This window comes from Rattus norvegicus, chromosome 7 (assembly GCF_036323735.1).
Source record: "Rattus norvegicus strain BN/NHsdMcwi chromosome 7, GRCr8, whole genome shotgun sequence".
Classification (NCBI taxonomy): Eukaryota; Metazoa; Chordata; class Mammalia; order Rodentia; family Muridae; genus Rattus; species Rattus norvegicus.
Window position 1 is genome coordinate 109,058,849 of NC_086025.1, and position 18,190 is coordinate 109,077,038.

Consider the following 18,190-nt stretch of genomic DNA (forward strand, 5'->3'; position numbering starts at 1 on the left):
CTGACAGAAGCTGCTGTATTAGCTATGCCTCTTCTTCTGACCAAATACCTGACAAGACCTGGCTTCAGAGGCGAGTGTTCATTCTGGCTTGCACTTTGAAGGGATACATTCCATCATGGTAGGGAATGTATGGCAGCCAGAGTGTGAGGCTAATGATCTACAAGAAAAGAGTGGACAGGAAGAGGGACTAAGCTATAAAGCTTCAAGTCCTTCCTCCAGCAAGGCTCCACCTCCTAAAGGTCCCACAACCTTCTGAGACAGTACCACCAACTGGGGGACCAAGTGTTCAGATACAGGGGTGTATGGGGGACACTTCACATTCAAATCATACAACTGCCTAACTCCTGACCCAGACTGTAGTTATCTACTGAAAGAGTCACCAAAAGACCAAGTATGAGAGATCCTGGGGAACAATGAGAAAATCAGAAAGCCCTCCCCTACTCTCCAGCCCCAGAAGCCCTGGTTAGTCCCCAATCTTTTGATGGAAGGAGAAGACATAACAGAAGAGGGAGCTGATATAGAGAGACCACAGTTTTGCTTATCTGGCAGGTTTGTCCTTCCTGCTAGTCACAAAAGGAAAATCCACACCAGATTGCAGAATTCTTCACACATAAAATATAAGCCACCACAAAGTCTCCTGCCTTCCTTCTCCACTGCCCAAATCTGGGAGTTAGAGTAGAAATCCTCAACAACAACAAGAACAACAACAACAGCAGCAGCAGCAGCAACAGCAGCAACAGCAGCAACAACACCAACAGCAGCAACAATAACAGCAGCAGCAGCAGCAACAGCAGCAACAGCAGCAACAGCAACAGCAACAGCAGCAACAGCAGCAACAACAGCAGCAACAGCAGCAACAACAGCAACAGCAACAACAATAACAGCAGCAACAACAACAGCAGCAACAGCAGCAACAACAGCAACAGCAACAGCAGTCACAACAACAGCAGTAACAGCAGCAGCAACAGCAGCAACAACAATAACGGCAACAACAATAACAACAATAACAGCAGCAACAACAGCAACAGCAACAAGAACAATAACAGCAGCAACAACAGCAGCAACAGCAGCAACAACAACAGCAACAGCAACAACAGCAGCAGCAACAACAACAACAGCAACAGCAACAACAGCAGCAGCAGCAACAACAGCAGCAACAACAACAGCAACAACAACAACAGCAACAACAGCAGCAACAACAATAACAGCAGCAACAACAACCACCACCACCATATTCTCACTCCAACCTCATACAGGGAGAGTTTCAACATTATGCCTCTGAGGGCTCGTTCATAAATAGAAATTCCTTCTTGTTATTGACTCCAGGATTCTCAGACATCCTTCCTTTGGGCTTTTCTTGCTCTGCTCCACAGAACTGATGTCCACTGCAGCTGGTGGAATCGTTTTATCTGCTCTGACAATTTTAACCATGTCCACCCTCTGGCTTGACCCTTTCCTTTTCCACGGTCTCCTGGAATTCTCTCTCCTTTGTTACCCTAACCTGCTCCTCCCCTTCCATAAAACCACTCAAAACTACATCCAAGTACCAAGTAAATGATAGCTTCACAGGTTGTTGGAACAGAGTCTCGCATCCCTTACTGAAGGCTCCTATTATCTAGGGCATTTCATTTAACACACACAACAACCCTTTCCTGGTTAATCTGCTGGACTGGATTGCCACCAGTCCATCTTCCCCATCCAAGACTTGGGAGACAGAAGCAGGTGGATCTCTGCAATTTTGAGATCAGCTTGGTGTACTTAGCAAGTTCCTGAAAAGCTAGGGCTATATAGTGCATCATTGGTTAGAATTTTTTTTTCGTTTTCTTTTTTCTTTTTTTCGGAGCTGGGGACCGAACCCAGGGCCTTGCGCTTGCTAGGCAAGCACTCGACCACTGAGCTAAATCCCCAACCCCTAGAATTTTTAAATTAATTAATTTAATTTAATTTAATTAAAGAACAATTTTAAAAACTAAAAAAAAAATACAGAAAACAGCTGCCATGAACACATAAAACACATAGTGTGCCTTCTGGACAGACATAGTAGGAAGCTTCCACTTTTATATTCCTAAGTTGTAAGGAGGGCTTAGCAATAGGGAAAGATCAATTCTGTGTTACACAGAATCGAACAGCCATCTTTCTCTGTTTACCAAGAGGTGGCAGACATGGCCACCTTCCCAATTGGACTTTTCTTTTTCCTTTCTTTTCTTTCTTTCTTCCTTTCTTTCTTTTTCCCTTTCTTTTTAGGAAATGTGTTTCATCCCTCACAAAAAGCCACAACAGTCACTTCTTTTTGATACTGAACAATCTGCTTAAAGAAGAGAGGTAAGGTCAGGTTAGTTGGACAAGTACCAAGACCGCATCAGAATTTTCAGAATCCATCTTTAGTTCTCAAAATTCTCTTGTTAATTTCAACATCTCCCTTTAACTTAGAATTGTTATTATTCCTGTTAGTAATTTGTGAATTACCAGTTTTCTCATCTTTTCTTCTGTAGATGTATTTAAAATCCAGCTAAGGCAGGCTGCCCATTTATGATCTATAATCCTATTATCTAGGGCATTTCATTTAACACACACAACAATTTAGAGGTATTAAATGCTCCCCATAGGGAGAAGCACAAAGTCAAGTTATCTTTAGTTAGATTCCCCTCTTCTTCTTTTGAAACCCATGCAATTTGAATTAGCAGTTTTCAAGCATAAAACCCAGCTGGAATACCAAATAATGCTCTTTTGCCCAAAGGTTCCCTGTCCTTTAAATTAGATATCAGAGGAGCAACCAGAGACCAGGCTGACTGCTAACAAATTAACAAACCAAAATGCCTTTTGGGGGTCTGACAACAACAAACCAAATCCTGGGGAGCCAAGACGCCCCTAAACCGAAGGGACAAAGTGAACACCTTAAAACAAATGCCTTGGAAAGCAAACCCCGAAAAGTATCCAATAAGCAGGATCCTAACAATCAGTTTCCAGAAATAATGCATTGACCTTCCCCCAAACCAAGCGAGTTAGGAGCCCCAGAAAGAACTCAGCAGCGTCCTTCTGAAGAGATCATGCTGGGTGGTAGACACTAAGGCTCCTCGCTGGTACCTGGTGCAGATTCGGGTGACAAATGGGTTGTGCTTGGGGCCTTAAGTTTGAGAACCATGACAGCCAATGCAAAAACACAGCTCTCATCTGAAAAAAAAAAATGATAGTTTATTCTGGCGCCAAGAACACGAATGTCCATGGTTTAGGAACACAGATTCAGGTTTCTCCATGCTCCATGAAGTTTTTACAGTAACTGTGGTGGTTTGAATAAGCTTGGCACCTGGGAAGTGATGCTAATTAGGGTATGTGGACTTGTTGGAGGAAGTGTGTTACTGTTGGGGAGAGAGACCCTCCTGCTGGCTGCCTGCAGATGGAGATGTACGACTCTCAGCTCCTTATCCAGCACCATGTCTACCTACAGGCTGCCATGTTCCCCTCCATGATGATAAGGGACTGAACCTCTGAAACGATAAGCCAGCCCAAATTAAATGCTGTCTTTTTTATCAGTTGCCTTGGTCACGGTGTCTCTTCATAGCAATGGAAACCCTAACAAAGACAGTAACAGATCAAAGAAAGCTATAAATCAAAATACTTTTAAATATATTGGTCAAGGGGCTGGGGCAATGAGTCAGTAGTTAAAGTGCTTGCCACTCACATCATAGTCACCAGGATTGTAGTTTCCATTCCCAGAACCCGGGTAATCATCTGGTGAGTGTATCAGCCAGCCCTCCTGTAACTCCAGGGCTGTGAAAGTAGAGATGGATTCCCCAGAGCAAGCTGCCTAGATGGCCGAGCCGTACAAGTGAACTTTGGGGTTCAGCAAGAGACCTTACCTCAGTGAATAGGTGGAGGGTCACCAGGAAATACTCTGACCCTCAGCTTTGGCCTCCACAAGCTGATACATATGCACATAGAGACCCACACCCATGTGCACATGCATGTGAACATTCATACTTACATGTACACATACACCACAGATACATGAGAAGGGAAAAAATAAACATTTGGAGACAGTGATAGTCACACCGTAGCAAAGCGAAGTAGGGGGTTCTCTAATGAGTTCTCGATGCTCTCTGGTGATCGGCTTAGCTTTTGGATTGGTCAAAGCTAGTAGCTTGCTAAGAATACATTGTAAAGGCTGGTGGTTTTGTTTTTTTAGTATTGTCACAAAGCTGTTAGGTTAGACAGAGGAATGAGCAATGAATGACTTTCAAAGAGACTAAAAATAGCCTAAGATCATTTGGCTCTGGTCTGCAGCACTTTGACTCTCCATAATCATCAAGTCCCGTCTTCCAGCCTTGTAGAATCTGAAACATAGGTGTGCCTCCCACCTGAGAACTTCTGCTGTAAATGAAGACCCAATACCCTAGCTACCCATATACCCTGAATGCACACGCCCATGCACACAAGAATTCATGGGAGGACCCACCCTTCTATCTCTCTGCTGCTCCATCCTAGAAGTAGAGCCTAGCACTCAGCACCCAACAAGTAATAAAAAAGTTAATAAACAGCACATCTCCCAGTGTTTTCCGTCTCTTCTGATGTACCCACCCTGCTTATTATGAGGTATGGCTGGTACAGAGTCCTGGAGGGAATTGAGCGGGAAACCTCCCTTCAGTCCATAGTTTCTAGTGCTTTCCGGCTGCTGCTCCTGGACCAGCATTCTGCCAGCCTGAAACAGAAGCAGCAGAGCCAACGGCTAGACTCAGCCTTAATTCCACATTCACAGAAGCCCATCACCCAGACGTCCTACCGCACAGCTCAGGACCAGACTGGGAGGGTGCAACTCTCAGAGAGGGAGCAGAAATCTGCATGGAAGCAGTCTAGCATTTCCTGCAACTCAGGAAGACGTCTACCTCAACACCTTCTCTCTCTCTCTCTCTCTCTCCTCTTTGTTTCCTTAAGATTTCTTTTATGTGTGTCCATATCTTACTTGCATGTATGCATGGGTGCCATGTGTGTGGCTTGAAGGTGCTTCTTCACATGCATGATGCCCTGGGTTCTATCCCCACCAAAGGCTGTGGGATGGGGAAGGAAACTGGCTCAGGAGATGGTTACATAAAGAAGACTCAGGGCCACCAGCATTCACAAGGCAGAGAATAGGCGTCTAATCCAGCCAAATCACAAGCAAGAGACCTTGCCTGTGCAGATAAAGCAGAGTGCTCTTCATCCCCCCTCTTCCTTCCTCCAGCATCAGCCCTGAGGGAAGCCCACCCTAACCAAGTGGTCCCCCACTCTTAGCCGGCTAATATGAGCTAGCTAGTGCAGGTAGCAGAAAGGGCAGAGATGTGAGCTGGTAGGCAGGACTCAGCAGACACAGTGTAGCAAAAGAAAAACTGAGATCTTGACTGGGAGAACAGAGAGTTTATTGGACTCAAATAGGGGGACCTTGAGATGCATGTGTGGGAACCCTGCAGGACCCCAGATTTTTATGTATGGATGGAGGTGGTCACACAGTGCCTTGGGTTTATGCCTCTTCCTCGTGCTGTCCACGTGCCTCCAGGGCCAAGAGCAGCAAACCACAACACAATGGCATTCCAGGAAGTAGAGATCTGAAAGCCCTAGAGAGGGGAGTGGGGCACCTACCCAGCAGGGGCTATAGAGTTGAAACAAGGTGTTGCACACCCTACCCCCACCTCTGAGTTTCTATTACTCAGAATTTATCACTAGAGGGCTCCAGGGAGGAGTGAATACACAAGAGGATAAAAGGACAAGGGTGGCAGGGCTTTGGAGGGGACATCACAGCAGGGTCTGCAGGAGGACTGAGCCCAGGATGAACAGAAGCACCCCTGCCATGGTCCAGGTGCTGCCTCCAGTGGGCCCTGCTGCGTTGCAAAGATCTCTGGTGCAACAGGAAGTATTCACTTGGACAACAGTACCCAGGATCTCAGCAGTTTGAGAACTCGTTGGGCAGACGGGAAGGCAAATATGGTTCTTTGCTTTCTCTCTTACAGAGCCTGCAAGACATTAGGGAGTGAGTCGCTTCTTATGCAGGAAGAACAGAGCACCCCAAAGGATGGGCCACATGTCACCAGGCCTGGATGGCCCAGACTTGTCTCTAAGGCATGTTGAAGCCAGACATGGTAGCTCAGACTTATAACCCCAGAACTTGGAAGACAGAGGAAGGAGAATTTTTATGAGTTCCATTCCACACTGGGTTACGTGGGGGTTTCTGGGCAAACCTGGGCTAGAGTGAGACCCTGCCTCAAATAACAAACAAATGAAACAAAGATCAAAACCATGGGCTGGTAAGGAGGCTTGGTGCATAAAGTGCTTGCTTACACAAGCAGGAGACCCCACACCACCCCAGTTCTGGTCACTAGAGCCCATCAAAAGATGGGCAGGCAAGGTGGCCTACTTGTATCTCTGTGCTTAAAATACAAAGATGGGGATCCCCCGAGATGAGCTCACTGGCTAGACAAGCTGAACCTGAAAGATTTGAATTCAGTGTGAGACCCTGCCTCAGTAAATAAAATAGTTGTCACAGGAGATTCCCATCAACTTCTGGGTCCCTTACACTTGTACCTCCCCAGGGCCTGCACATCCACATGTGTGTGCACATGTGTCTTTACATGCAACGTGCTGTGGAAGCAGCTCAGTCAGTGAAGTGCTTGCCACATGGAAGCATTAAGGACCCAAGTTCAATTCCCAGCAACCATATAAATAGCTAGCCAAGCACGGGGTGCTGGTTATAATCTCCGTGCTGGGGAGAGGGAATCGGAGGGTCCTGGGAGCTCACCGCCACCTCCCTCCTCTCCTTTCCTAGGTCCCAGTGAAAGATCTTGTCTCCAAAACCTGGTGGTTGGGACTGGAGACATGGCTCAGCAGTTCAAAAGCACTTTTTGCTCTTACAGAAGCCCAGGTTTTGGGCCCCAGACCCCACATGGTAGTTAACAACCTTCTGTAACTCCAGTTCCAGGAGAAGCAAAACTCGTGTGTATTAAACAAAAGTAGACAGTGCCTAAGGAATGGTACTTAAGGATGTACTCTGACCTTCACACACATTATGTTATATTACATACATTCATATGTATGCACCCACATTTATAGACAGACAGACAGACAGACAGACAGACAGACAGACAGACACACACACACACACACACACACACACACACACACACACACACACACACACCACAGAGACACAGCACAGTGAACGATCACTCAGAGGCATAGCAAAAAGGGCAACCAGCCTCTCAGACTCTTGCAGTTCCCTGGGAAGTTACATCTAAGAGTCCTACTTCAGGAGACAGGCAGGGTGTGGTCTGGAACAGGAAACTGCATAATAGGATGGGGCTGTTCCTGCCTTGTCGATCTGGAGGATATGTTGAAAACTGGGTCATTGAAGGGTCTGAAATGTCCTAAGGTCTCCCTTCTATCATCAATCCTGTCATTCCTTTAGCCCTAGCTCCAGATTCCTTCACTATATACAAAGACTCACTAAATGCTCTCCAGGTCTGACAGTGAGATCCTAGATATAACCGAAGGGTAGGAGCAGCACATGACTACCCTGGCAACAGAGGGGGGAGGGGATGATGAACACCATGCATGCCAACAGGTTTATGATCCACACCCCAGAGCTTCCTCAGACCCCAGCAGTTCCCACTTTGCAGGAGTCCCACTCCCACCCCAGGAGGTTTCTACCTGGAAGGAGGGGGAACCATGGTCCAGAACATGTACCCAGACTTTTTCTTCCAAGCCACCCCCACCCATATTTATACAGGATACGGGGAACTTACTCACAACAACTTCTGCCACCTGAATAGCGCAGACTCCATCAGGGTAGGGGCAGGTAGCAGTTGATGAGCAGGTATAATCAAATGGGATCCCCAAGCAATTGTAGCACTTTAGGCCCTGAGCTGAGAAAGAAGCCAATACATGAGGAGGGTTAGGGCATGCCCTTCCTAGCCCAGACCCCTCCTCTACAACGTCTTTCCTTCACACAGCTGCTGGCCACTAGGACAGAGCAAGGACACTACTGCCCAGTCACCTCCACCAAAGCAAAAGTGAACCAAGCACAACAGTCGTTCAAATACGCTCGGTGCTGCTGTTTCAGTGAGCCAGCCTCACAGGAGAGACCTGGACCTCAAGAGGCATTAGAGAGTCAGCCACCATAGTGGGAAGGCATAGAAACCAAACGTCTGCTGAAGCAGTGAATGGGTGTATAAGTAGGTACTGGGGGCTGCCACATGGGGAGGGCTGCTCTGCCCTTCCCACCCTAAACCTGCAGAGCTGGTCTCTGGGTCTTGGAGCATGACTGAGCACTGAACATCTCAGAGTCCAGCTCAAAGCTAAGGCTTCCTGCAATACAGATGTAACTAGACGAATAGGTGTATTTGATCTCAGAACCTCTTAAAGAAGGAAATTCTAGTATTTAGACCTCATGTGGCATAGTCTGGGGCATAAGAAAAAGCCAAATGCCAAGAGTTAAGGATTCCAAACCCCTTGACTTGGCAACTTGGCCACAAAAGAAGCCTTCGCCAGTTTGTGTGTACACAAGTCAGTGTCCTGACTGGGAGGCAAAGGCAGCAGGGTAGAGTCGCTCTGGTGGCCAGGGTTTGTGGCAGAGGTTAGTGCTCTCCAAGAGTCCCTCTGGCATGTGGTGATGGTTGCAAGGCAGGCACTGGCAGTTTACAGACCCAGGAAGCCCTCCAGCACAGGAGGCTTCACCCACCACACGCCAGTCCCCAATCCCCTGACCCCAGCACACCTCAGGCACTGGGCACACAGTGGAAATGCAGGTTTATCCACAACCCCGAGGCCCGTTTTCATCTCCAGTGTGCCCCCCTGCCCCTCTCATTTTCCACCTCACCTCTTTCTGCACACAGTAGGGCCAGGAGAAAGATGAGCACACAGGACATCATAGCACAAGAACTGTTCATCCTCTGAGAAGGGGTGCACAGAGAAAACCTTGGAAATTGCAGCCAGTTAATAGACTTCCAATCAAGTCCCAGGGCTCCCACACAACTCAGGCATTCACCCCCAACCCCAAAACACACACACACACACACACACACACACACACACAAAGAGCTTTCCCCAAGGAATAGATGTCTTTCTACAACTCTTATCTCCCACCCACCCAGCTTTTCCTTCCTAACCTCAAACTGCCACCCTCAGCCCTATCAGGAGGCTCTTCTCTGTGCTTGCCAACTATCAGCTCCCTCCTGACACCACTCCTTACTTCCTCTCTGTGACCAGGTTGTAGGCACCGTGGAAAATTCTAGCAGATGAAGACTTATATAAGTACTTTACTTTCCCTCAGCTCCTCCCATCTGACATCCTGAAAAGGGACGGTTTAGGGATTTACTTCCTCCCGGGTGTAATGTTTATTGCTTAAGAGTTACTGAGATTTGTTGTTTAGGTCAGGGAGCCAGATTTACAGTAGTTGGGGAGGGAAGACCACGCAGTTGGTGAGGGATCTTGGTGCTGGAAAACTCAGATGGCAGAAGGGCAGGGGCCTTGGGTGACTTGTGCTTACCATTCAGAAAGCAAAGGAAGGAAGCAACGTGCTCAACTTTTTCCGGGTTTTTGCTTTTTATTTTTGTTTGTTTGTTTTTGTGTTTTGGATTTTCTGAGACAGAGTTTCTCTGTCTGGCTTTGGCTGTCCTACAACTTCCTCGGTGAGACCAGGCTGGCTCAAACTCGTAGCTATCAAAGGTGGGCAGTAGCTGCTGCTGGATCTGCCACCAACACCTGCCTTTTTCCTGTCTCTAAATAGGGGGTATGGGTTGCAGTGGCTCAGAGCCCACAACCTTCCTTCCTATAAGCAGGTAAGCTACTGACTAATAGTTGGAGACTAGGTCTGGTGAGCAGGCCCCTAAGAGCTTGTTGTATCCACAAAGTGAGAGTCCTGGGCCAAGAACTAACTGGCAACTAGGGTGGAAGTTACTAAGCAGGGTCTGATGTGTTTGGGTGATATCTGGGGCTGTGGGTGCTATGAGCATCTGGAAGCTAGAGCCAGAGATGTTTTTCATGACACAAGTCAGTCTTATGCAGAGGATGAATGAACCTAGTGTCCCCTCTGCCCAAAAGCCTCCTTGAAGCAGCCACATGCTCATTCTCCCTGCTCTGGTTCATATGTTCCCTGTCCCTACACCTATGAGCTCCTAGTCCAATGTGTTCCACAAAGGGCATGACTTTCCCTGGCCTTTATGTCACTTCCAGGTGACATAGTATTCTAACAATTAAAACCTTACTAATGAGCCACATATTGATGACATCTGTGGCCCAGCCCTGGGATTTTGCCCACATCAAGCCAGAGTCTGAGTTTCCTAACTCCATGGAGCTTAGAGCTCAGTGAGTAGCCCCACTTAAGCCTCTACAAGGCACTGACTGATACAGTTTACAGAAGGAAAGCTGGACACAAAAAGAGACCTGAGCTGGAAATCATCCTAAGAGGATTCCATAGCAAAGGACAGGCATGCTCAGAGGACAACTGTGTCCTAAAATGGTCCACAGTCAGTGAAACTGAGTGCATTCACTTAAGCAGGCAAGGCTACCAAGAAAACGTAGCCAGAGGCTCAGGGAACATTGGCAGATTCTCCCGATGGGAGGCACAGGGCTGAAACAAGAGTCTCATTCTCTCTGCCATTTCTGGCTGGTCCACATGTACATTCAACTCCAGTGTCAATGTTCTGGGTTATGTAGGATGATCAATCGAAAAGAGAGACACTGTAGACCAAAGGCAGGATTCTGAAGGAGCAGTGGGGAATTGGCCTTTTCGGTAATGAGTACCAAACCTAAGGACTGCTTCAAAGCCTCGGTGCCATCACCCCAGAATTCATACAAGATGGCGTTTCTCTGTTAAAATTCTGTTACTTTCCATGGCCTGTACCCTAGCACCATTACAAAAATCCCTTCCTTGTTACCCTATAATCTATGATGCTATCAGACCGTGTTTGCCAGCAACATTGCATAACCCAGCACACACCACCGTGGTAGGAGGAAGAGAACAGGGAGGAAATTTTTCTCTGTAATTCCCCTCACATGCTGTCCCAGGCATATAAGAGTCTATGTCAAGGAAAGAGCAGCAGTGACCAAGGCCCTGCAAACAAACACAGGGCATCCGTAGCAGATCCAAGTGACAAGCCCTTCCAATTTTTATCACCAAATGAGTTTATGGGTTTTTTAACAGATGATGGGTGAGGTCACTTACAGGAACACGCATAATATCCAAGCCATGAAGTGACCGCCAAGTCTCACCTGCCAATTCATCTTCTGTTTCCTCTTCATTCTAGCACCTTCTGAGACCACTTGTGGCTGGAGGAGAGCAAGAGGGAGTAATGGCTGGAACCCCATTTGACAGTCCTCCCCTGTGAATATAGAGAGTTCTGTCTGTTATCACATACCTGTCGTCGTTTTGTTCCTCTGACCCCATTGCTGAGGCTCCTGGGCAAAATTATCCCTATTCCAGGATGGCAATGGGACCACATCACCACAGTGCTTCAGACTGCTTCTCTAAAAGTCTTAAACTAGGGGTTCTCATGAGTCCTCCACTTTCCACCCAGCACCACTGTTTGGGAAGTAGGCTTCCCTTAGTGAGGACTCCTGCCCAAATTACTGACAGACTCCCTAAATGAACTCTTAAGGAGAGGGCAACGGTGGGCTTGCCGATTCTTAGAGTTCGATGTACCTGATGTTACCAGGCTTGTGTGAGTGAAGCCAGGCCCTCTGCAGAGAGGGCTACATGCAAGACAAAACACACCCAGCCTCTCTCCTGCCTTACAACTCAGCCAGCAGCCGGACTACAGTCACACTGAATAGGTCAAATATTAGCCAAGCCTGTTCCTCTCCACAGAGAATGAAGGATCTCTGTTAAGTAGCCAAGGTCACATATGCCTCCCTCACTGCCTTCAGTCACACAGCAAAGGTTTCTCCTTAACTAAGTGTACCTCTTCCAAGTGCCACTTGCCCCTCCCCCACCAGTGTGGTCTCAGGATGCAGAGGTGCTGGGAAGCAGCTGTTGCAGGGTAGTAAGTTTGGTGGGGATAAATGATTCAGAAGACTGTGTGAAAAGGACAGCTCCTTTTCTGAAACAGAGGGGCTGGATTATACAGTTTGAATCAGGGGAAAGGGAGGAAAGGGAAAGAAGAGGAAGTGGGTGGTGAGGGCAGAGGCTTCTAAGTGTTTCAGGTGCCAATCACATGGTTTCTAAGCAGACAGTACTCTGGTTGAAAGAAGACAGTACTCTGGTGGGGAAACAGAAACCAGCCTGGTTTTATCATAACTTGGCTTTTGTCTCAATGGAGTTGAGTAGGTCCAAGCCTGCTTTAGGGAGAGAGGAACCCCAATCCTTCAGTGCTTTATGATGGCTGTCCAGTGGTATGGTCAGGGTTAGCATTCCTTCTAGGCTCTGCCCACAGTTACCTGGCAACAGTTAGGTAAGCCTGACTCACTACAAAGGGGCTGCTTTACCCCTCCTCACTCTCTTCTCTTGCTCCTTCCCTCTCTTCCCCTCTGTCCCTTCTCTCTCTGTTCCCCTCCCCTCTCTCTCCATGTGAGCATGCACAGCCTCAACTCTTCTCTCTCCCCACCCAGTCCCACAACTCCCTCCCCATGCCCTAATAAACTCTACTCTATACTATACCTGTTGTATGGCTGGTACTTCAGGGAGAAAGGATGCCTCATTATGGGCCTGCAGAGGCACTGCCTGCCCCCAGCACCATAGACTCCACCAAACATATCCCTGGCTTCGTTTTCCTTTTGTAAAACACAACAGTCAGCTCTCTACTGTCCCTCATCTGTTTTGGGAACCCACATCTCCCCTTTTGTTTCTCAGAATGGGGCCCTGTCATATTTGTCAGCATGGTTTGTGGGAATCGCTTATTATGGTTATTGTACCAGAACGTGGTTGATGGTGTCTGTGGCTATATTAGTACCTTGTTTTTACAATACAAGGGATGAGAAGGAGGAGGGCTCCGATGGCAACCCATCAAGTGCAAGAGCGAGACATTCAGGGGGGTTGAGTACCAAGATGTGGAATCATTGAAGGCATATCGGGACCTCAAACTGTTGCAGAGTCGTGAAGAGCCTTAATATTTTGTCCATCCCTCCCTTAGGATGACACAAGATCCAATTCTCTCCTCACTTCTGCTGTCCAGAGATCCAAAGTGTTCTGATCTAAGCTACGGATGTCATGAAGCCTCACCATATGACAGATCTCATGTGGGAGGTTGATCGGGGTGGGGGTGGGGTGTTGGTGAGTCCCTCAAACTAATGCTAGGAGACATCCTGTTAGTTTACTTGTGTTACCTTTCTGTTTTGCAGTACAAGTCCAGCAAGGGTGGCCTATTGTACCTGGGGAACAATTATAACAGGAACGCAGAGGTAGGGAGGCCCTCAAAAAGTAGGGATCTCCTGTAAGGGTTGATTGAAGGAGAGACCCAGGAGGAACCATGCAAGGTAGCATTAGACTATTCCGAGGCTAAGAGGGAAACAGAAAGAAGGCACTAAGAGACATGGAGAGGCATTGGGGTGGTGCTCTGAGAGATGCCTGGGGTATGGGTAATGCTCTACCATCCTCTCGTTTGGCTTGGGACACCTCCTCTCACTAAAACAAACAAAAAACAAAAAAAAAAGTTAATAGAGGCACTTTATCTGAGAAGAGCAGAACTTCTACCTTTGCTGAGCTGCCTGCTGGTATTAATGAATCTCTTGCCTGAAGGAGGATTCTACTCGGTTCTTCTGAATATCGCAACCCCCCTCCCCCTTTAAACATTAGAAATGATACTATGAGGCTAAGAAGCCCCTAAGGACAGCCCGACTCTTATGATCAATTCTGGATCACACCTCCTGTTTCCCTAGAAACACCCCAATTTTTCCAAACAGAAAAAGAACACATTCCTTAAAATTTAAAATACCAAATACAGGAAGGTCAGATGTATGGGTTTTGTTTAGGCCCACTTACAGAAAGTTATCTCTTAAGGTGAATCAGACCTTCTTATGAAATTATTTGTATTTAACCTCTCTCCCACCCCCTCTTGATTTTTTTCAAGACAGGGTTTTCTCAGTGTAGCCCTGGCCATCTTGGAACTCGCTCTGTAGACCAAGCTAGTCTCAAATTCATAGATCTCCCTAGGCGTGCTTCCCAAGTGCTGGGATTAAAGGCTTAGTTCATTTTTTTAAAAAAGATTTATTTATTGAGTACACTGTTGCTGTCTTCAGACACACCAGAAGAGGGAATCAGATCTCATTACAGATGGTTGTGAGCCACCATGTGGTTGCTGGGATTTGAACTCAGGACCTCTGGAAGTGCAGCCAGTGCTCTTAACTGCTGAGCCATCTCTCCAGCCCAGGCTTAGTTCATTCTCTTTAATCCACTCTGTTTCAGAATTTTTGGTCGAAAGAAGATTTGGATTCTACCTCTGACACTGGTGGAAACAAAAGTAAGATTATAGAAGCATACCAGTGCCCTCTCCCCTAAGAGTTAATATCGAACATCACAGGGAAGGAAGGACAGATAGAATAAGTCCGGGCATGTTTATTTGTTTGCTTGGGCTCTGCTTGGTTTCTTCACTTTTATGTTCATGGACTCCTTCAGTCAGCAGAAGGAGGGGTTTCAGAAAGGTATTATATTGCAAGTCAGCTTAAGCAAGCAGAACCACCATTTAGTGTTAGGATCTGAGAATCGCTGAAGGATGACCCCAGACTCAAGTAGTAAGCAAAGGAAAAGAACCTTTACTCTGCAGAAATTAGTAGTGTAGTGCCAAGGAAATGTTAGTGATCCCCAAAAACCGGACAGGAGCCTATCTGATGCACATCACAGCAGGGTTTTTATTCTATTCAAGTTAGCTCAGCCCCACCATGCACCACAGTCACGCAGGGTGGTTTTGGGGTGAGGTGGGGGAGCCCTGAATGTCTATGGGGCAAAGTTTTATAGTAAGCAGCAGGCAGGGAATACGCATGCAAGCATCTAATTGGGAATCTACTGTGGCTGAAAGACCCCTGGAGTGGGGAGACCCTCACTCAAGTCTCGGGATGACGTGACCCCCCAAGAACTCAGGTAAGATTGTCCTTGCTGTAATTTACACGAGGTTTATTGATAGGAACCAGTGCGAGACTCATATCCCACGCAGGGGCAGAGGAGTTCGGCCCCCAGTAGCTGGGAGAAGGGGTATTTAAAGGAAGTAGCCACAATCCAAGGGGGCAGGGATGGCGTCATTGGAAAATGTGGAGAATACTAGTGAAAAGTCACAAGGAGAAGCTTCCTATCTCTCAAGATTGCTTTTAAGATTGTTATCTAACTTTATGGTCTGCTATTTCCTGGGAGAAGATTTGTTATCTTTACTAGTTCTGGATCACTTATCTAATGGCCTTATCTTTAAGCCCTATTATCTAGGAGAGCAGGCTCAAGAAATGTGACCTTTTACCTCTTACAGGTAGAGGGCAGGGTCTGGAATTTGCGGTATTTAGGGCTTCTTAGGGGTGAGACAGCATTTCTAAACTTCTGACTTTTTGGCTGTATTTTTTATTCTTTCATGGCCTTCAACATAAAATTGGCTGGTGCTGGGAATCATATCAGAAACTTAATTTCTGTTCTCTTCTGCATTGGTGATTGTTAGGAAAGGGGTGGGCTTGTAACCTGCGGGTGCAGGTCTCTTGTGGTAATAACCTGGAAATGCTGGTCATGTTGGGGATTAATCTAGAGACCGGAGCTAGGCTTGAGTTTTGCTGTGTGACAACTTGGAAACTAATGCTAGAGTTAGTTTACCTGTATTTAAACTTAGGTCAGGTTTTCTAAAATGGAGTCTGAACTTTAAAGATTTGGCCTCACTCCAGCATGTGGGGGGTCAACCACTCTTCAAAAGGGGTACAGGTTACACCAGTAAGGTTACAGTTTAAATTTGTTAGCTAAGCATATTGACCTTTGAATCTATTGGCTACCAGCATATGACATGCATTCGAACTCTATCTGGGACCAGAGAGGCTCAGGTGACTATCAGCACATTCTGTGGCTTTTCAAGAATGCACCTGCTCCTCCTGAGAACTGTGGGTGGAGAATGGAACTTGGCCTAGCCTTAACTCGAGGTGGGAAACTGGTACTTGTCCTAAACTTGACCTGAGGCGGTAGTTGTAAGGCTGGTGGAAGCCCCTAGGGTCCTTCACAGAACCCCATAACCTACCTACGTTCTACCAGGCCAAGCCTCTTAATAGCTCTTCCACTCCAGTAAGAACTAGAGTCCTTCACAGTTAGACTTTTCTCTTAAGTCAGATGTTAGGCACATCTGGTTGGGTTCTGTCCTGTCTTTTACAAGGCCTAGGCAGAGGGGAGCAGAAGCCAGAGCAATGGACAGTTTAAGTCATTGGAATTAAAGTGCATAGATTCTTTCTCATTATTTTTCCCTGTATTCTTGAAGGCTGGACTTGAGAGATGAACCCAGGATTTGCTCGCAGACATTTTGGTACCGATTGGATTGGCCAGGTCACGGTGTGATGGGGAAAAGACATTTAACTATCGCTTGACATTTAGGTTAATGCAATAATGGGCAGATGATGTGCAGATAACTTCCTTACCAAGAAGAAAAAAGCTCGTGAGAAACAGTGGTCTAAATAACATCATAGGTAGATTTAAGTCTAATGTATGGGGAGTTGTCGGCGCCAGCACAGACACAGTACCGAGAATTGGGCGAAAGCCTACAGGATGAAAGAAACACACACACACACACACACACACACACACACACACAGAGGTTATCATGTCAAGCCAGGAGAGGAAGAGAGGAAGAGAGAGAGAGAGAGAGAGAGAGAGAGAGAGAGAGAGAAAGAGGAAGAGCAAAAGGAAGAGTGAGAGTGAGGAAGAAGAGTGAGAGTCTCCTGTAACTTTATTCACCACTTATATACCCAAGTCTCCAGGTAGAAAGTAACTGGGAAGCACAGTGGGAAACCCTGGCTCGTGACTACCTGGCTCCTGACTTCAGTAACAAAAGACCAACTAGGAGACCTGAATTAATTAGGGAGAAATCCGAGAAGACCAGCCTAAATCTCAAGGATAAAGGCTGAGGAAGCAAAAGGCAGAAGTAAATTGACCACCACCCAGGTGTGGTCCAGGTGTGTCAGTTCCACATGCATCAGCCGGGTCAGCAGAGGTCATGCAGTGGAGACACCGGGTGTTTACTACTTGGTCTTTTCTTCCTGTGCCGTAAATACATGGGAGAGGCTTTTAGGAGTATGTGTGGCCAAGAGTCACATACCCACTTTGAGTTATCCAGGCCCAAATCCAATATGGCTCACTACATCAGACATGCCTCACAGAGTGCCCAGCTCGGCCATGGCGAGCCACTCTTGCAGTTAGGACTGCACCCCAATGGTTAGGAATGAACTTATGCTGTAACACACCGTTCTGGGCTATACGTGTGTGTTTATTGGGGGAGAAACTGGGCAGAGGAGCATTTGACCGGCCCGTACGTTTAAACGGGGTGTAGCTACCTCTGTCTTAGGATTGACCTCTCAGACCCCAGCCTCTCTGTCATAGGACCACCTTGTCGCCCTCAAGGCTCCATGTCTAGATTGGTCAAGGGTCAGAGGAAGTTGCCCGTCCCTGAGAATAGCTACATCAGGTCATCTTCTCATTCCTCTTACTTGAGCCCAGGGGCAAAGGAGCAGGGGCCAGAAGGCATTAATTTAAGAGATTGTGGAAGTTGAGCCTCTCCCGATAAGTAGTGGGCACCTCATCTGGTTCTCCTAAGCTGCTACCACCAAGGGCCGTAGTCAAGCTGCTCCTATAATAAAATTTAGAATTCCCAATTGTTAGCAACTACTCCAGAAAGTTCACCCACTGTACTTGCCTACAATAGATTGGGGGAGGGTAACTCTAGACACTGCAGACACTGAAGGATTAAAAATTAATAATAAGCCGCCTAGCTACCCAAAAAGAAGAAGTAGGGTCTGTGAGAACATGAACTTTTCACCCCTCCCTTGCTGTACAATGGTTCCCGGAACATTCTTGCATGAAAAGTTTCCTGGAACAGCCACAATGACCCATAGCCTCCGGCCACAATGGTCCAATGGCCCTGTAAAATGTCACTACCCCTAATCACAATGTCACAAAGTCCTGGGTGTGTTGCCTAGTGTTACACATGACTAGCATATGACCTAAATGTATGGGCAGTTTGTGGTTTTGGAATTCCCCTCCTCCCTCCCTCTTGATCCCCCTGGTTTGTGG

The 18,190-nt window shown here is 47.0% G+C and overlaps 2 protein-coding genes across 2 annotated transcripts in view; both read right to left on the minus strand.

The window, feature by feature from the left end:
• Window positions 1–18,190, minus strand: part of Ly6cl1 (Ly6-C antigen like 1) — a 94,884-nt gene that overhangs the window by 55,891 nt on the left and 20,803 nt on the right. The gene's annotated exons all lie outside the window — the stretch shown is intronic.
• Ly6al (lymphocyte antigen 6 complex, locus A-like) lies at window positions 5,374–8,909 on the minus strand. The gene is made up of 3 exons (NM_001128099.1): window positions 8,840–8,909; window positions 7,767–7,886; window positions 5,374–5,981 (listed from the first exon to the last, which is right to left on the minus strand). The coding sequence occupies exons 1-3, from the start codon at window positions 8,907–8,909 to the stop codon at window positions 5,764–5,766; spliced, it is 408 nt and encodes a 135-aa protein (NP_001121571.1). The 3' UTR covers window positions 5,374–5,763.